The following is a 19,503-nucleotide window of genomic DNA, read 5'->3' as shown; positions in this document are numbered from 1 at the left end:
TGAGGAAAATTGTTAGGAAAATAGTAATTTTTTATTTAATGTGTTGTTAATTATAAGCCATAAAATTGTCCTTTCATTATGAGTTAATGATTAGCTTGAGAGGTGTAGGAGTATAATAAATTACTTATAGGAAATTATAGTTCTTCGCTTTTTATTAATATTCTCAAGCAAGATTTATTTTATGGGTTCTTGCTCAACTTATACGAGTCAGCGCTTGTCACTAATTTGTTGCCGCTTTCAAAAATCGCCTTGATTTGATCATGTGCTGTACGATCTCGATATGATGAAAACTGCAGTGTTTCTTCTCTTACCTATTTTCGCAAATCTTTGCCTCTGTCTCTTTCTTGCATGCTCTACTTCCTTCTCTTACAGAGTCATGATTGGATCACCAACTCCCAATTCACTTTCCGCTCCCTCGTTCTCTTTTCTCGTCTGTGATGTCACCACGTTTGCCCTCTTTGTGATCATGTTTGTGAAATCTACTGCCTGCTGATTTGCTCCCTTTCGGTGCCGCTTCCGTTCATTTAATTGCTTTCTTTGCCTCATACGTTGTTGTTTGTTGAAGTTGCGGATCGTCTGTTGATCAGTGTGATTATGTGTTCCTGTGTGTGTTTGTTCGTGCTTAATATTAATCGCAGTCGTCTATTAACAGTAGTGGTGGCAGTAGAAATTTAACCGGAAGTGCAGATCACTTCGCTTCGCTTTATGAAAATTTCTCCTTTTTTCCTTTTCATATTTCATCTTGTCGGCTGCTTCTCCGTTTCGTTAGTTGACTATTTATTGTGGGTGTTGAGACATTTTTCACTCAACTTGTAAATTTTTTTTGTATATTTCATTCTTTTTTTCTGCTTTAGCACGTCATCTGTTATATGGTGCCTATTAACATCAAAGTTAACGTTTATTTAAATTAAAATGACTTTGTTGTTTTCACTGATGTTGACGATTAGTTAGCTGACTTGCCAGCAGTGGCATTCGTTTTTTTCGCTGCATAGCATTTTTCTTTGCAACATTGTAAGCAAGATATGTATGTATATATTTTTTTCAATTAATGCAAAGTGCATCATAGGCGTCTCATTTTGCTATTATTTACATGGTTTTCGTGTTTTCTTATGTTAAATAGTTGATGCATTGTTTCTTGTTGTTATTGTTTTGTCGGAAATTAGTGAAAGGAGTAACCACGCGGCTGCTGCTGATGATATAAGCTGCGGCGCCAAAGGAAAGCTGCCGCGCGATCTCTTGGACTTAAGACTATGGATGTACACAAATGCATCTATATTTGTATTTTCGCTATTGTTTGTAATTATTTTCTATAGCAAGTCTCATTCTTATTATATTTGTGCAGTGAAAATCCACAAGTGAAAATTCATTCGCTCATTCAGTCACCTAAGCGTATACGGGTTATTTATTTGTAAATTTTTCACTTAATTTGAAATGCAATTTTCATTTTCTAGTGCATTCAAAAAGTATAAAGAGTTGTATACAAATTGAAATAAAATAAAAGTAATTAAATTAAAAATAAATAATTAAATAAAATTAAATTATTGTAAATTAAATTTAAATAAAAAAATTAAATCAAATCAAAGCGAATGAAATGAAAAAACATAAAATAAAATTAAGAAATTAAATAAAGTAAAAAATGTAACATAGTAGAAAAAACTCAATTGTATTAAATAAAATGAAATTAGATATGAATTTCAATGAAGTTAAATTAACGCTACTACTTTCATCTTCGGGGACTCCAAAGTAAAGTTTTTTGTTTAAAATTTGCGTAGATCACTTTAGCCCTCTAACTGCCTTTTTAGCAAATTTTATAAAACTTCTTTTAAAAAATGTGAAGCTAAGGACCTAAATATTCCCCATAGAAAATATTTTGCTATAAGTCTGAAGACAGGAATTATATTTGAAATAAATTTAGACATAATATTTATTGTAAATTAAGTTTAACCAAACGATTAAAATTTTGACCCACTACGAAAAAAATTCTGACGCGGGAGTTATGGGGTTTCTACGAGAAGGCGATTTCATCCGATTTTCCCTCATTATCAATAACAACTTACCTCGGGCCAAAGACAACTTATGGGTCAAGTTTCGTTCAGGAAATTCAGATTGCACTCGAGTTATCGTGTATGCAGCGACAATTGACAGTCGATTCTACGTTACCGGAACGACCCGGATTTATATCCGGTCCAGGGTTGTCACTTCAGCAGCATTCCTCGTATATGCACGGGAAATGTTTACGCTATTACAACAACAACAACATATTGGAATCGATTCCACTCATCTTTCCCTTATCATCAACCATTATTGTTATCAATGTCTCTTTTCACCAGTGTGCTCGGGAAAAATTACTTAAAAAGGATATAAAAATATATATAAATTAATGCCTGTTATGTACTGATGTAATGCATTGCTATGTTATGGTTATGTACAATTTAATTTATGAGTTTTTTTTTTGTTAAGAGAAACTCTTTTGTTAAGGGTACGACTTTTTTGCTATATTTGAAGTTATGTAACTAGATAAGGTACTCTCTTTATAAAAATGTCATTATAGTTTCTTTAGTATTTTTTGGTATTTTTTTGCTTATTTTTACTATAAATACACCTCTTAATGCCCTATGTCCCACTAAGAATTGATGACCGGAAGAAACGATTACGCCTCTATGGTTTTAATTCGCATTCCGTAAGTTCAAACGCTTTTTAAAATGTGTAAAAAGGTTTTCAATCTTAAGAAGAGTTGAGAGAAGAAGATTTAATATTCTTGCATAACCTTAAATGGAGCCAAAAATTAATTTTCAAATTATCAAATTTTATAAGAATCAACAAATTTTCATTAGCACTAAAATTTTCTCAGAGTGACCTTTTTTAACCTTCTCTTGTTTAATAATAGTTTTAGTTTTTTTTAAATTACAGTTTCGGTAGCTTTGAATTAAAAAAAGAAACAAACACGAAACTTAAAAATTTTCGCATTTTGGGTATAAAAAAGCACTAAATTTATTGCGAAGAGCAAATGGTTGGCAACATTGCACAACTCGGCAAACGTGACGTCACGCACTCTTGATGGGCGCAATCTTGTTTCTATCATTCTTGCATAATCCCTTCTTAGTAAACAACTTCCCAAGAAAAATGTTAGTAATCATGTAGTTTGCTAGGAAAAAAACTATAGAGAGAATGCCGTCTTGGCATAGAGTGCTAAATTCGTGAGCATAGATGTATGTATGCTTCTTATCCAACACTGATCAGTAATCTTCTCTTTTAGTAACTTTTATTTCAAATTTATTTTTTATATAAGTATCATAAATTTTTTTTAAGTCCTGGTACGGTAGCAAAGGAAGCTGTTTGTAAAAGGTGAACTCTTGATAACCGCTACTTTTGTATTAGTTTCATTGTATTTACCTAAATTTTTGTTTTCAAATTTATTTAATCTATATCTCCTTCTCATGATTGAGTTTAGTAATCTCACTCCAACTAAAAGACACAAATAGATCGAAAACACTTAAAGCATCAATTCAACTTGAAGTTCAGAAAAAAGTAAAAGAAATCAGTTCCCTACATGTTACGCCAATTACTAACAAGCGGTCTATTACTTTTTTCTAGCCTCAAAATGATTAATCATATTCCTATTAGCAATTGGTTATGCTCATTCTTTGACTTTCAATGTACATAAAAAAAGAAAAAATAAATGTGAAACATAGATCATGACGAGCGCGTATTTAATTGATCGCGTCAATCCAAGCCAAGCCCACAAGTTGTTTGGAGGCAGATGCAATTATGCATGCTTGGAAGCTATAAGAAATTATTTACAAAAAACAACCCTTTTTAATCGCGAAATTAGAAAAATATAGACAATTGTATGCATGTGGCGCTACTAGGTGGCCCTTTAGCAGCATTTCTGCTGTCAAACTGTCTGTCTGCCTCACTCTATGCGTTGCGTTTTCTGATTGTGCTCACTTTTACAGCCTAGCTGCAATTCCATCTGTTTTCTTCGAATTGGCCTGTTTGCCGCGCTCTTACTTTTTTTCACAACGTTTTTGTTCTTTTTGTTTGTCTTTAACCCACCCAACGCGCACGTTAATCTCATCGGCACACGATTACAATGTGTGTCTTCTAATCAAATATCAGCTACAATTACATTTATGGCATGTATTTGAGATTAGTGTTTCTTTTCTATCATTTTTTTTATTTTTTTTTATTTGAAACTTCCATCGCTACAGTTTAAATCATTGCTACGCGTAAACACTTCGATGTGCACTTCCAACAAGTCAAGCGGTAATGCGGTTTGACCGAGGCGCTGCTTGTTGTAAGTAAGCATTTGTTTGGCTGAAGATGGGTATGTTTGGTCGTCGCCTCCAATCCATCTACCTAAACACAAATGTTTCTTTTTATTTTCATTACCATTATTTTAATATTTAACGCACGTTCGTTTATCTATTCGTTACGCTGCCTTCGTAATGGCAACCTATCTATTAGCTCATGGTGACGCTCAAGTAGCTTATATGTGTGCGTGTCGGGTGACGCACGTACTTGCTTCGTGTCACACATGCTTACATGATGAAAATCAAAAATTTTAGATATTAGCGTCATGCACCCGACACGCACACATATAAGCTGCTGGACATGCATGCTTGAGCGTCACCAGGAGCTATATGTTTCCTTCAAACTCACCGTCCATGTATATCCATCAGTATATTATATCTGTATGTATGTATGCCTTGCTTTGTGCAGTGCTACCTACATCTGCCAGCCGATACGTCGGTCTATCCATATATCACTGATCCGTTTTGTTGCGCTTCTTCCACTTACGTGATCTCCTTCGTTCATTTCTCATTCGTTGCCCTCTTAATTCATAATTTTTATTTAATCCGTTGTTTTTATTGACTACGCGGCTTGCTTTGCTTGTTTGTTGGTGTCAACCACGCGAATGTTCCGAGCAGTAAATATTGCGCGACTTGGCTTGGCGATCCACCAACCAAACAGGGGCAACCAACCCTGCTTCTGTAGGCAGCTTGTGTCTGTAGGTATCAATCGAACAAATAAAAACTGCTTAATTGTTTGGGGTAAACCTTTTTGAGTTTTCAACATAGTCTCCTTTTAGGCTTATATACTTCCTCCAACGCTGTTCTAGGCTGTTGATTGAGCCCTTCCGAATAATTGGATTTGTCCAATTCTTGTTCTGCAATCGCCTCCTCGTTTATTTATTTTATTTATTGTTAAAGTCAAACATACAACCATGGGTTATTTTTATAATGATTGACCTTAGTTTACATAATTAAGTTGTAGATAAAAGGATTAACAATAAAATGAAAATTAAAATTATAGCTAGTGCTAAAGAAGTTAAATTTGGAGAAGGTATTAAAAAAGGAAAGTAAGATAAAAATAGTAGTAGTAAGAATATGGATTAATTTAAGTACATTCAGCAATTTTTGGCAAGGTAGCGAAGCAATTTATGTTTGAAGCTGAACTTTCTTTCATACATTTACTATTTTGAGATAAGGTATTCCACAGACGGACAGAGAACACAAAGTATTGATGTTCAGTCACCAAACAACTGTATTTCATCGGGACTAAATTTAACGAACGGCAAGACTTTAAAGACACAAGTCGATCTTTGAGGTATCTGGGTTCCTGAGTGTTTATGATCTTCTGGAGTAACACTAAACATTTAAACCTAAGCAAATCGTCAAAAGATATGGAAGCAATAATATATTTTTCCCACCAACCATTTCTTTACATTGGGGAACAAATAGGCTGGTCCGAGGAAGTTAAGTCTGCAGGATAGAAGGGATGTGAAATGATTTGGAACCCTATTCCCCTTAATTTTTTCGACAACAACCAAATTTTTAATTCCCTGCTCAAAAAATTGTTTGTCCTTAGAGCCAAAATACGCTTCGATATCCCTTTTTTATAGCTTCTTTTGAGGAGTAGTTCTTGTTACTCATATGGGATTGAAATCCGCGGAAAAGGTGATAATCACAAGGTGCAATATCCGAAGAGTATGGGGAATGCGGCATTAGCTCCCATCCGAGCTCGTTCAGTTTGCCTACTGTTTGCCTTGCGGTATGAGGTCTTGCGTTGTCTGATGAAACAAAACTTTGCGTCTATTCACTAAATACGGTCGACTTTTTTTTAAGTGCCTCATTCATTTGATAGCTGATGGGAATAATAATCAGCAGTTATCGTCTGGTTTGTTTCCAGAAGTCCATAATAAACAATACCGGCCATATCCCACCAAATAGACAGTAGAATCTTCTTGGGGTGAAGGCCATCTCTAGGGGTCGGTTCTGGTGTTTCATCTTTATCTAACCACTGGCGTTTGCGATCAGGATTATTGTAAAGGACCCATTTTTCATCATCAGTAACGATACGGTTCAAAAAACTTTCATTTTCAAGTTGTTGCAGCAGCTGAGAACACACATTCACTCTCTGCTGAAGGTTGGCTACGGAAAGTCTATGCCGAGCGCTTTAAAACCTTTCCCAACTGAACCAGGTGCTTGTGAACTGTTCCATGCGATGATTTTAAACTCTGAGCTATCATATCGACTGTGAAATTTAGCTCAGCTTCCACGAATTCGAGCAAAGCGTCGAAATTAAAGACTTCAGGACAACCAGCGCGCGGGGCATCCTCCACTTCGCAGTTACCACTTCGGAATTTTGAAAACCACTTTAGCGCAGTCCTTACACTCACGGTATCCTCCCCGTGAACAGTGTTTATTTCTGCAGCAGCAGTTGTTGCATTTTTATCACTTTAAAAAAAAAATACAAAATATGCCTCTTATACGCTTCGAAGATTCCATTTTATTTTTTAACAACATGTGCTTCTATCCGCGATTAAAATCACTTATTGAATGCACAATATATCACAGAAAGTATAAATAGTTCCGTTATATTCCGCGAATAATTTTTTGTATGCAAAAATCGTACAAAAGTGAAATATGCCTCTTATACGCTTCGAAGATTCCATTTTATTTTTTAACAACATGTGCTTCTATCCGCGATTAAAATCACTTATTGAATGCACAATATATCACAGAAAGTATAAATAGTTCCGTTATATTCCGCGAATAATTTTTTGTATGCAAAAATCGTACAAAAGTGAAATTATGAGTAAAATACGCACGAACTTACGGACTGACTTGATACTTACTTTACATCCCTTTTCTGTTGAAAAAAATAGCACTTAATGCACAGCCGAATAGAAGCTAGACAATAGAGAGGGAGGTAAATGAGGTATTTTCCTCGGGCTCGAAGCGAAACGTCGTCAAAATATAATATAAAAGAATCTTAATCGACAAAAACAAAAAAACTTTGTTATGCCGAATCCAAGTGTACAAACAACAATTATTTTTCCCCCAAGTCTATTACCAAGGTGGCTGCCGTAGCTGAACGGGTGCGTCTCTATGACAAACCTCCGAGTGTATTTCTACCGTTCAAAGCATCATAAATATGTGGGTACCTCCATTTGTGGAACAACATCAAGACCCACACTACAAATTGGAAGAGGAGTTCGGCCTAATATCAAAAAAAAGATTTTCGTCCCCATAAATGTTGGGGTGGTCCCACTTGACGCCTTAAGAATAGCAGTTATTTTTATTTTTATCTTGGTTAACTACGAAGGTTTGACTAAAAAGACTATTTCTCTTGAGGTAAGAAAATAGATTAGATTCTTTGCGAAAATAAATTAGATAACGTTCAAAATAGAAGGAAGTAATAGATCAAAAATCTATTATAGCGGTACTTGTTCCCTAATAAGTAAACAACTTTCCACCAAAAATGTTAGTAATCAGTTCTTCTTCTTTATAATTGGCACGATAACCGCTTACGCGATTCTGGCCGAGTTTAACAAAGCGCGCAAGTCGTTTCTTTCTCGTGCTAACCGGCGCCAATTCGACACACCAAGTGAAGCCAAGTCCTTCTCCACCTGATCTTTCCAACGCAGAGGAGGCCTTCCTCTTCCTCTGCTACTTTCAAAGCCGGAGCGTTTGTATCCATTCGGACGACATGACCCAGCCAACGTAGCCGCTGGATCTTTATTCGCTGCGCATCGTTCCATCGCCTGCGATATTCGCCGTTGCCAACGTGCAAAGGTCCAAAAATCTTGCGCAGAATCTTACTCTCAAACACTCCAAGCGTCGCTTCATCGGATGTTGTCATCGTCCAAGCTTCTATTCAGTTACCTTGCTAAAAAGAAAAACTTTAGAAAGAATGTGATATTGGCATAGGGTGCTATATTGGTAACCACAAATCTATGTATATACATATATGGATGAATTTATACATTGCGGAACACTGAGCATCAACAACATCTTCTAACCATTTCGTATAGCTTTTGACTGTTGACTTCAAGTTATTGACGCGTAATACGGGTATAAAGGGTCTTTCAAAAGACGCATCTAGATGTTAGTAATGAATAACTCCTGCACGGTACCCTTTTTCATGTCATCTTTGACATTTGTCAAGTAGATAGATGTACAATTTCAACCATGGATACGTGCAAGATGGAACAACGCTTTAAAATTATTGAAACTTATGAAAATGGTCATTAAGAAAAATGAATTGCAAAATTTGTAATTTTTTTGGTAGAAATAATCATCCAAATAGTCGTCAAAGGTTGGTGAAAAAATTTCAAGAAACTGATTCTGTTGAGGATAGAAAAAGAACTGCCAGACCAAAAACTGTAAAGGGCACAAAAGATTTTAAGGTCGAAGCACTAGTGCAAAATTATGGGCTTTAAAAAATTGCAAAATATATGGAACGTGATTTGTGTTAATTAAAGTAAGAAATTCATACTTAGTTTTTGAAAAGTTACTTACATATGGACTACCCGAATGCAAAACTTACATATAGGTCCTTGATGAACTTGATACGCTAAGAGTACATACATACATACATACATAATTACATACTATATACCTCACAAGTTCAGGTTTTCCCTGCATGTATACATAAATGTACATTTTAGTATGTATGAGCCTGCACACACTCAATGTTCTTGAAGGACTTCTGAGCTGCTGCTTTCCGTTTTATCGCTCAGGATATTTCGCTATAGATAGAAGTAACGTGTATTACTTTTGCTCTGCGATTTGGTTGGTGGTTTTATGAAAATGTACCTTTTCAGCTGCTCACATGCATATGTATGTACCTTCCCTATAGTGAGTTCAATTGAATGTCACTAGTTTGAAAAAATGATTAGTTCGCTTCGTTTCTCTTTTCCGGTGAAGTTGAGTTTTTTTATGATAGTGAAAGTAAAAGTTTTCATCAGCAATTTTCCATTTACAAAATAAGTAGATTGCATTATATGTAATGTGCAGGAACATGTACGACCGACCATTGTCTTTGTGTATACATATATTTTAATTCAATGTTACCTGAGGACAATTTCGAATTTTTATAACCTTTTGTTTTTGTGATTTTGTTTGATGAAACGTAATGCTAACGATGATCATACATATGTGCCTACACCAAGTGTGATCAAATAATAACTCATTTGTGAGTTTTTATCAAAGTTATTTAAAAAAAAATAACACAGTGTTCACGGACAATTTTTTAAATTCATTATTTCAGCAAAAACTATGGATGTGTAAATGAACTAGCTTCCAGTAAAGTTTGAATTAAATAAGACCCACTATTTTAGCGGCCCACTTCAGGTTTTTCCTACAGGCTACATTCATAATATATACACGCATTCGCTTTAACATTGCGCCTTGAGCGTTTCTGATCTATGCAAGTATGAGGATGTGTGCGCATTCGTACTTGATGCCTCCGAGCAGGCTCCTCTGCTCCGCAGCTTACCAACGCCAGCAGTGACTGGATGATTAAGGCCAACCGTACAGCATTGATGTATACCTACATATCAGCAACGGTAACAACATCGCGCTATGACTAAAAAGGTGCTGCCTTGAAGGACGAAACCACAGCTTTTTCACCTTAATTTAACCTCGCAAGCAGATTCCTATGCGTCTTTTACTTCCATCTTTTAGACAAAATACATATGTATGCATGTTTTGCTTTTGTTGTTGATTTTTCTTTATTATATAAACATTTATGTATTTTATTTTATTTCTATATTTTTTCTACTTTACCACTCTATATTTGGTGTTTTGAGGTGATAATTTTTGTTATTGCAGTTTTCATTGTTACTGCTGTGTAGATTTATAGATACATCTGTAGGAACAGTCCCCGCTCTCCTCGCAGTTCTATTTGTAACAATTTGATAAAATGCTAGTCTATGATAAAATGCTAGTACGATCCTGCCTTTGTTGTGATATTTTCAAAAAAATTGGGATGTGAAGGGAAAGAACTGAAAAGTTTGAGAAAATAAATAAGAAATAAAGAAATAAAGAAATAAGGGATGCCTAAATAGCACCAAATTTGGCTGAGTTATTCAATTTTTCCTTAAATTTATCTTAAAATAAAAATATTATTATCTTGATTCCGTTTATAAAATCTTGAAACATTTTTATGCAGACCTTTCTATTTTAAACACTTTTATTAAAAGACGTTATTTATTAGTTTTATAATTTTACTATGTTATATATTATATACATTATTTTTAGTTTATACATGTTTTTTTAAAACGTAAATCTTAATATTTTTCCGAAATGTTTCGGTGGAAGTCTTAAACTGCGTATAATAAATTGTATAATTCTAGTGAGAAAGGTGCAACTCTTTTTGAAGAGTCGCCCTAATGTACAAATGTATGCTCATTCACAACTTGGTTTTGTCTTTTTGCTTCGTTGACATTGCAGACTGCTACAGATAGTATTTGCTTGTGAGTTGGTGTAGACAGACATCAACTATTTTTAGTAAAAAGAAATGTTTAGGTTTGTATAAGTGGAATATTGTTAATTTAAATGGATTGCAAAAATAAAATGCAGATTTTATACATAACCTTAATGTAATATAATCGGAAAACCAACAAATTGCAGAATTTTTGCTCCAACTTCGGCGTGCCTAGTTCACATTCCAGTTCAATCTTCCTCAAAGTCTTGGTTTCTTTTCTCCCTCATTATTTTCAATTTCTTTTAGTAACTTTTAAATTACCGCCACTCAATTCAATAAATTAACTTAAACTAGAGCATTCGACAATTGTGAAATTATTAAAATTCATTTCATTCAATGCGGTTATAGCCAAAACTGCGATGTCGGGGCTATTTCTGTCGTCAGAATAATTATCAATAGCCACGCCTATGCCGTCGCCGTCGTCATCTTCGTCTTCGACTTCATTCTCACCAATGACGACTTCTTCTTCGTCATCCGATTTATACATCGTGTTCTCCTCCGTCTCACTGTCATTACCCGCAAATTGCGTTGCTTCAAAAAATTCCACTTCATCATTTTCATCCGCCTTAAAGCTGGTATTGGCCGCAGCAGCTGTACCATCTTCTTCAACCCAGGCTTCCGTCTTGTCATCACCTTCATCTTTAACAGCTGCAGCAACGTTAGTCTCGCTTGCTGCTGCTTCGTCACCTTCATCGTCACCAATACTCGCCCCCGCCGGCGCCGCATTAACACTTTCATCGTTCCTCGTTTCATCGACACCATCTCATTTAAAATTAATAATACTTGAATTCGATCGTAATAAAATGGATTTAATTTATGAACCGGCGAGGTGAGTGAGTTGTGTATGGCTAGTGTTTTTGTTATTGTTGTTTCTATAAGGCTACGCTATCTTTTTTTGCTTCTTGTTTGAAGAGTGGTTTATGATGTGTTGTGATGGTCAAATATGAGAGACATAGGATGTGTGGGTGGGTATGTGACTAACTACTGTTCGAGATGTTCTACAAGAAGATAACCTTTTAAATGTATTTTGTTTCTTTTTCTTACTTACTTACTTACTTAGGTGGCCATAACAACCCGTTACTGGGCTACGGCCGACCTCACTAGCTCTCTCCAGTCGCCTCTGCTCCGCGCGCGCCTTCTCCAATTCTGTACACCAAGCGAGCATAGGGTTTCCTCCACCTGGTCTTTCCACCGGAGCAATGGTCTTCCTCTGCGTCGGCTTCCTTGGACTTCGCCTTCGAACACCTTCTTTGCTGGAGCTTCTTCATCCATACGCACGACATGCCCTAGCCAACGCAGGCATTGGATGGCGATGCGTTGAACTACGTCAATGTCGGCGTAGAGCTCATACAGCTCGTGGTTCATTCTTGAACGGTAGTCTTCGCCAACGCGCACAGGACCGAAGATCTTACGAAGAACTTTTCTCTCGAACACCCCAAGAGCGGTTGCATCGCTTTGCGACACTACCCATGCCTCTGCGCCATAAAGCAACACGGGTATGATGAGCGTCTTGTAAAGTGTCAGTTTGGTCATGTGAGAGAGGGCTCGACTACTCAATTGCTTACTTAGCCCATAGTAAATAGTAACACCTATTAGCAAGAGTGATTCTCCGTTTGATCTCCAGGCTGATATCGTTGTTGCTGTTAACGGCGGCTCCAAGATAAATAAATTCTGGCACAACTTCGAAGGTATAGTTGTCCGCAATGACGTGCGTTCCTACACGCCGTGTGTTCCGCGTTGTAGACAGCATATACTTCGTTTTACCCTCGTTCACCGCCAGACCCACTCGTGATGATTCCTTTTCGATAGCAGAAAACGCAGCGGTGACATCTCGCTTACAGCGGCCGATAATGTCAATGTGATCGGCGTACGCAAGGAGCTGGACACATTTGTAGAAAATAGTGCCATTACGATGAACCTGTCGAAACAGCAAGTTTCCTGGGTCTACCGTAAGATGAGCTAGACAAAGACGACAAGTGATTTACACTACACTGACAGAGTAAAGTTAACTGCTACGCCGACAACAACAACAACAACAGGCCTTTACAAAAGTGAGGAATTTTCCATCAAAAATATGAAAACAGAAGAATGCCTACCTGTATTTAAAATAAAAAGCGATAAAAAATTAAATTAATGAAGTTTGAATTGGTATGTGATATTCAATATATTCAAATATCTTTCTCGCCCAAAAGCATTTTTGGTATTTTGGTGCGCAGAAAGCAGTCTCGGAATTTCTTTAGTCAATAAATTCGGAATACATTTTTTCAGGTTTTATTCTGCCATAGTGGAGATATTTGCAGAAATTACAAGAAATTTCATTCAATAATAGCTCATAATAATGACTAAAGTACGAGTATAACACATAAAACCCTGTCAATGGATCTATCTCCGAATGACAATTTTTTTATGTAGTAGGGATTAGTGCCAAAAATATACTCACAAATTTTTTTGTATCTACCTGCTGACTAGAGGATTTTTGAAAGCAACTATTTTACTCTTGTTTTTATTCATTTTACATTCTCGACGTAAGAAATAATAAAGCATTCATATGTATTCTTTTATAGCAGTTTTACTATTCTTACCTGTATTGAAATTTGTATGTACCTATGTACAAGATGTCCTGTTGCACACTTAGATTTTAAATTTAAACATTCTACCTAACCGCTCAGCGTATGAGTGGAGAGGGAACCGCGTTGGCTTCGTTATTCATTCGGGTTATTTAGTCATGATATCCAAGTGAACGGGTGAGCAATCGGAGCGTATTTCTGGACAACTACTTCAACTGTGCGTCGTAGATTTTGTTCACGTTACAATATCCCACGTTTACGTGATGTCACAAGTGAAAATTTATTTGTTCATGGATGCGAAGATTTCGGGTCACAACTTCGGTGGCAAACAGCTCACGGCCGGGGCCGAGCCGAAATATTGAACTCGTTGCAAAAAGTACACGGTTTCAAACTTCCCCATTTGCAAATAGTAGTCATGCGGCAACCCCTTCGGCTTCGGCCGTAAACTTAATAATACTTCAAATATATGGTAATTACACCGGGGGAATGTAATATTCATGTACATGGCGGCACTCAATGTGTTCAGTTGTACAAAAACACATTTGAAAATTATTGAGCAGCTTTCACTTTCTTTTCTTGAAAATTTCAGAAATTATTCTTTTAATATGTATCTATAAGACAGAAAAAAGTTTGAATGAAATAAATAATTTTTTGCATAGAAAAAAATATATTGAAAATAGGTCTTTTTTTACCCGACGAAACCCATGTAACCCCTTAACCTTTCCATTTGTAACCATATTTTTCTCCTTTATATCATTACAGATTGGCGGTGAACGAATGTCAAGCAATTCAAACTGCTAGAGTGACATCTAACCTGAACGCATCGAGTAGTACAATGGCGGTTAGTCGAGTACCATCGCCACCTTTGCAGGAAGTAAATACACCAGTCGCCGAGAACTGGTGTTACACACAGGTGAATATGACATGTAAATCACATATACAAGAAAGTATGGAAATTAGAAAAACACAAAAATAGGAAACCAGGGCCAATAATAAAAAATTAAGAAGAGACATGTAAAAAACAAACATGATGAAATAGTAGTAAATCTAAAAAAAGCAAACTACAACTACATAAAATAACCCTTAAATCAAATAGAGAAGCAACCTACGACGAAAGCTACAACCCTCTCAGGTCCTTGAGTACATGGTATCGCACCTACTATATATACTCGTAGTACTTGGGTGCATTTATGGCAGCGTAAAGCAAAACTGGAACTGTGCAACTATGTAGATAGAAACAATGTCAAACAAAGAAATGTAAAAATGTGGAAAATGTTAAATTGAGAGACTGTAAGAATTTGTAACAATGTGTGCTTGCAAAATAAAATGCATTCGCTTGCTTGCTCTCAATACATTTTTTCTTCTTCCTCTTGTTTTAATCTTAATTCACTTCATTTTACTGCTCTTTGCGCGTATTTGCCGCTGCGCTATGCTATGTGCACCTGAGAAACCCTGACCTTCTTCGGTTACACCTTGGCTTCATAGCATATTACACTTCCTGGTTTTTGAATGATTGAATTTCAAGTGACTACGAAAATTTACTTCCTACCAACCTTAACTACTTGCAAATGCGGTAACAAAAACAAAAAAAATGCAAATAAACCTCTACCGCTTCAGCTCAGCTCATCTCAGTATAGACCTTGTATGTATATATGTGCATATATGTATATTAGTAAAATACATACATATGTGTGCCATTTGCTCTGCTATGAGTGCTACTCTCCAATACCGAACACGTTTCTAGCTTTATTCTATTAAGCTCTACTATTCAATGCAGCCATCCATCATTCATGCAAATCATAAAAGAAGGTGAATCTCACAACGACGTTACCATTGCTGCTGTTTTTGGCTGCGATAATTTAAAATTTCTTCATTCAAAAGTCTTGTTGAAATTTTGAATATTACTTCTTTATTTGCTTTTATGCTTCCTCTTTATCGCTTGTATTTATTGGCTCAATTTTTATTGCCGATAAGGTTATTAATTATTAATTTATTAAATTAAATTAAATTAAATTAACGAAATTTTATTTAGTTTTCTTAAAATTAAAGATTTTGCTCATATTTTAATTTTTATGCATATGTAAAGGGTGATTTTTTAAGAGCTTTATTAAAGTTTTTCTCAAAAACACACGTAAAATTCAGAAAAATGCATGGAATTTTTATTTTAATCGATAGTACAGTCCATATAATTTAATATTTGAAGATTATTTCATGCAAAAGCGACTGCGCTTCAAATGGTCCATCCGCTTAGTCCAATTTTGGTATACTCTTTCCAATGTTTCAACCGGTATCTCACATATAAATGCTTTAATGTTGTCTTCCAATGCGTTAATTGAAGCAGATTTGTCTGAATAGACATGAGTTTTAACATAGCCCCACAAAAAATAATCTAAAGGCGCTATATCGGACGATCTGGGTGGCCAATTGACAGGTCCCAAACGTGAAATAAAATGTTCACCGAACTCGCCTCTCAGCAAGTCCATTGTTACTCGTACTGTGTGGCATGTGGCACCGTCTTGCTGAAACCACATCTCATGCAAGTCAAGCTCTTCCATTTGGACAAAAAAAAGTAGGATATCATTTCACGGTAGCGCTTACCATTCACAGTTACGTTACGATTCGCAGCATCTTTGAGAAGTACGGTCCAATGATACCTCCAGCCCTTAAACCGCACCAAACTGTGAACTTTTCGGTACACATTGATAGCTCTTGCAATTCTTTTGGCTGATCTTCACTCCAAAATCGACAATTCTGCTTATTTACCTACCCATTGATCCAAAAATGAGCTTCGTCGCTGAACACAATTTTTCGATAAAAAAGTGGATCTTCGGCCAACTTTCCAAGAGCCCATTCACCAAAAATTCTGCGTGGCGGTAGGTCGTTCGGCTTCAATTCTTGCACCAGCTGTATTTTAAAAGGCTTCACACCTAAATACTTTCGCAAAATGTTCCACTTTATTGAGTAACAGAGGCCCAATTGCTGCGAACGGCGACGAATATATTCTTCAGTTCGCACTCTACGTAAGCGTGTTGGTGGTTTGATGTCCAATAATGTAAATTTGGTTCTAAATTTAGCCACATTAGCTCGAATAGCCGCTTCAGTGGGTCGATTAAACTGACCATAAAATGGAAGAAGCGCGCGATAAACTTTCTTAACAGAGCACGCATTTTTATAATAAAATTCAATGATTTGCTGCAAGCGTTGTTCGTTTGTAAGACGATTCATGGTTAAATTATAGACCAAACTGAAGATGTTTGCCAGTGAAACAAAACACGAAACTTGCGTCAGCTGTTTAAACCTAATGTTTAAAAAGATAATAGCTAAAAAATCACCCGTTATTAAACTTTTTTTGTTTGTTTGAATGCTTCTGTTTTTGAAGAGTGGTCATAAGAAAAAGGAGGCGTTAATATTAAGGGTTTTTATTTATTACAACAAAAAAATCAGGAACTACCTCTTAAATGTAAAAAATGTATAGCAATATTTCAAAACTCAAGCTTACTTAAAATTTCTAACACATTAGATTTAAAGGGTGGTTCAAAAATTATTTCCTTGAACAAAAACATTTGGGTAATTTGAGTTACAGTTAGGAAAGAGCTCCTGCTAGAAATATTAACAGAAAGTCAATTTCATATCTCTGCGGAACGAATTGAATCCGTGTTTTGCTTAAACAACGTTAGGAAATATTTCAAACTTTTTTCCAAAGTCAGTGGCGCATTGATTGAAAAGGTTTTAACCGAAATGAAGCATCCACTGCGCGTTCTGTACCCAAGTTGGTGCTAAAGTTTGTTTATAAGACTGGCATGCTAGTGGACAGCACTCACAGTCTCCGTCGTCATACGGTGCGCACTGACGAGAATGTGGGTGCCGTAAACGAGAGTGTGGGACTCAGTCCGAGAACACCGACTCGCAAATCGATCTTAACAACTTCACATTTCAAGCACCAGCCTGATGCGAGTTTTACACAAACACCAAGTATTATTCGCTTAAATTTTATAGCAGAAAGATATGAACACAGATTTTGTGGGAATAATCACCTTTTTTGACGAAGTGCGACGGCTATATTAACAAACAAAATTGCTGCATGTGGGGATCGGAGAAGCCGCTAGTGGTCGTCAAGAAGTCAATGAAACATCAGAGAATGACAGTTTGAAGCGGCAGCATCATTGGCCCATTTTGCTTTCGGTCAACGGTGAGCGCTGCAGTGGTACGATATTCGGTTTTAGCAGGATGGCGCACCATGCCACAATCGATCTTTTGCACGATAGGTTCGGTAATAGGGTTAACATGTTTCATTATATATTGAAACAATTTCGATTTTAGTAGTTATATTATCGCCCGTATGACCGAACGACGCCGAGGTCCTTGTATATTGTTCAGTTTTACACAAACTTGCATGGATCAGGTACGGTTGGCGTTTTATATGCCACTTTCAGAACAACACTTTTCACAAGAAATTTCCATACAATTGTATGTTCCGCATCAATAGTTTTGAAGTTTTTTTATATTATTTTATATTATATAATTTGTAATTATAATTTTTTTATATTATTTTATATTATATAATTTGTAATATATTTTCCATTTTTATTTCCCAGGTGAAAGTGGTAAAGTTCAGTTATATGTGGACCATAAATAATTTTAGTTTTTGCCGCGAGGAAATGGGTGAGGTCCTGAAATCGTCCACATTCTCTGCCGGTGCTAGTGACAAACTGAAATGGTGAGTTCAAAATACAAATGTTAATAAACTAAAGTACATACATATATTAGAAAAAGAATAATGAAATAATTAAAATCAAAAGAGGAAAATTTAGAAACAACATCTGATAAGAACTAAATCAAGTTACAAAATATAAAATAAAAACGATTCAAATTAAATATAATTGGAACTGAAAAATTGATGAAGTAGTATGAAAATTTATGGACCTAACTGTGATTATCTACACAAAATTCTGGATGGAACTAATAAAGGAACAATAAAAGAATACAATTCTGCATTCCGCTATTTATTGTTATTATTTTTTTAATCTAGTTAATAAAAGCATGTCAAAATATCTTAATCAAACGGGTACTCACCTTAAATGCAACAATGAAATTTTACGGTTAAGTTTGAAGTAGGTAGGTGCGTGACACTCCTTAACCTCTCTTTCATATTTTTTGAAACTAAACTTCTCCCTTGAAGCTACTTTTATAAGGAAACTTTTTTTCCTTTAACCTGAAGGGTACGGGATAAGTTCATTGGAAAAAAAGATAATTCATTTATATTGCTCATAATCATAATTCAACAATAACTAGTGTGTCCAAATATGAAAAAGATCGCCCAAGTAATTTCGAAGTTTATACTAATATATAATACATATGTATACGAATATATGCGGACCCTATTCAGAATTCACATTGCCCAGCCGTTCTCGAGCTTTGCGATCAGAAAACAAGCTCCTCTTCCAATTTGTGGGGTGTGTCTTGATGTTGTTTCACAAATGTCTTTCAAAATATATATTAGTATAGATACAAAAAATATAAATAACAAGTAAAAATTTAAATTTCTTCATTATAATTTAACCATTCTCACTTCATCAGGTGTTTACGCGTCAATCCAAAAGGTCTCGATGAGGAAAGCAAAGATTACTTATCGCTATATTTATTATTAGTATCGTGTAACAAATCAGAAGTTAGAGCCAAATTTAAATTTTCAATATTGAATGCGAAAAGAGAAGAAACCAAAGCCATGGAATCGCAGAGGTAAATGCAACGTTTTTATCATTTCCCTTCAATTTTATTAATACATATTTTCTCTTTCTTTCCCTCTCTCATTCTCTACGCTGGGCTTTTCAGAGCTTACCGTTTTGTACAGGGCAAAGATTGGGGCTTCAAAAAATTCATTCGACGAGATTTTCTGTTGGACGAAGCCAACGGTCTGCTACCCGAAGACAAATTAACCATATTCTGTGAAGTTAGTGTTGTAGCCGATAGCGTAAATATCTCCGGTCAGTCAAATATTGTACAATTTAAAGTACCCGAATGTCGATTGTCCGAGGATTTGGGAGCATTATTTGATAATGAGAAATTCAGTGATGTAACGTTGGCGGTGGCCGGTAGGGAATTTCAAGCGCATAAAGCAATATTGGCAGGTAAGGAAAACGAATTAGTTGAATGCCTTTCA

At 35.8% G+C, this 19,503-nt stretch overlaps 1 protein-coding gene across 1 annotated transcript in view; it reads left to right on the top strand.

Annotated features, from left to right (window-relative positions):
* Nucleotides 1-19,503, top strand: part of LOC129236452 (protein roadkill) — a 46,776-nt gene that overhangs the window by 25,226 nt on the left and 2,047 nt on the right. The window contains exons 2-5 of the mRNA XM_054870847.1: nucleotides 14,106-14,256; nucleotides 17,939-18,060; nucleotides 18,921-19,082; nucleotides 19,176-19,471. Of these exons, the coding sequence (XP_054726822.1) occupies nucleotides 14,106-14,256; nucleotides 17,939-18,060; nucleotides 18,921-19,082; nucleotides 19,176-19,471 (731 nt within the window). The remainder of the gene's footprint in view (nucleotides 1-14,105; nucleotides 14,257-17,938; nucleotides 18,061-18,920; nucleotides 19,083-19,175; nucleotides 19,472-19,503) is intronic.

This window comes from Anastrepha obliqua, chromosome 1 (assembly GCF_027943255.1).
Source record: "Anastrepha obliqua isolate idAnaObli1 chromosome 1, idAnaObli1_1.0, whole genome shotgun sequence".
NCBI lineage: Eukaryota > Metazoa > Arthropoda > Insecta > Diptera > Tephritidae > Anastrepha > Anastrepha obliqua.
This window is presented reverse-complemented; position numbering and strand designations above follow the sequence as displayed.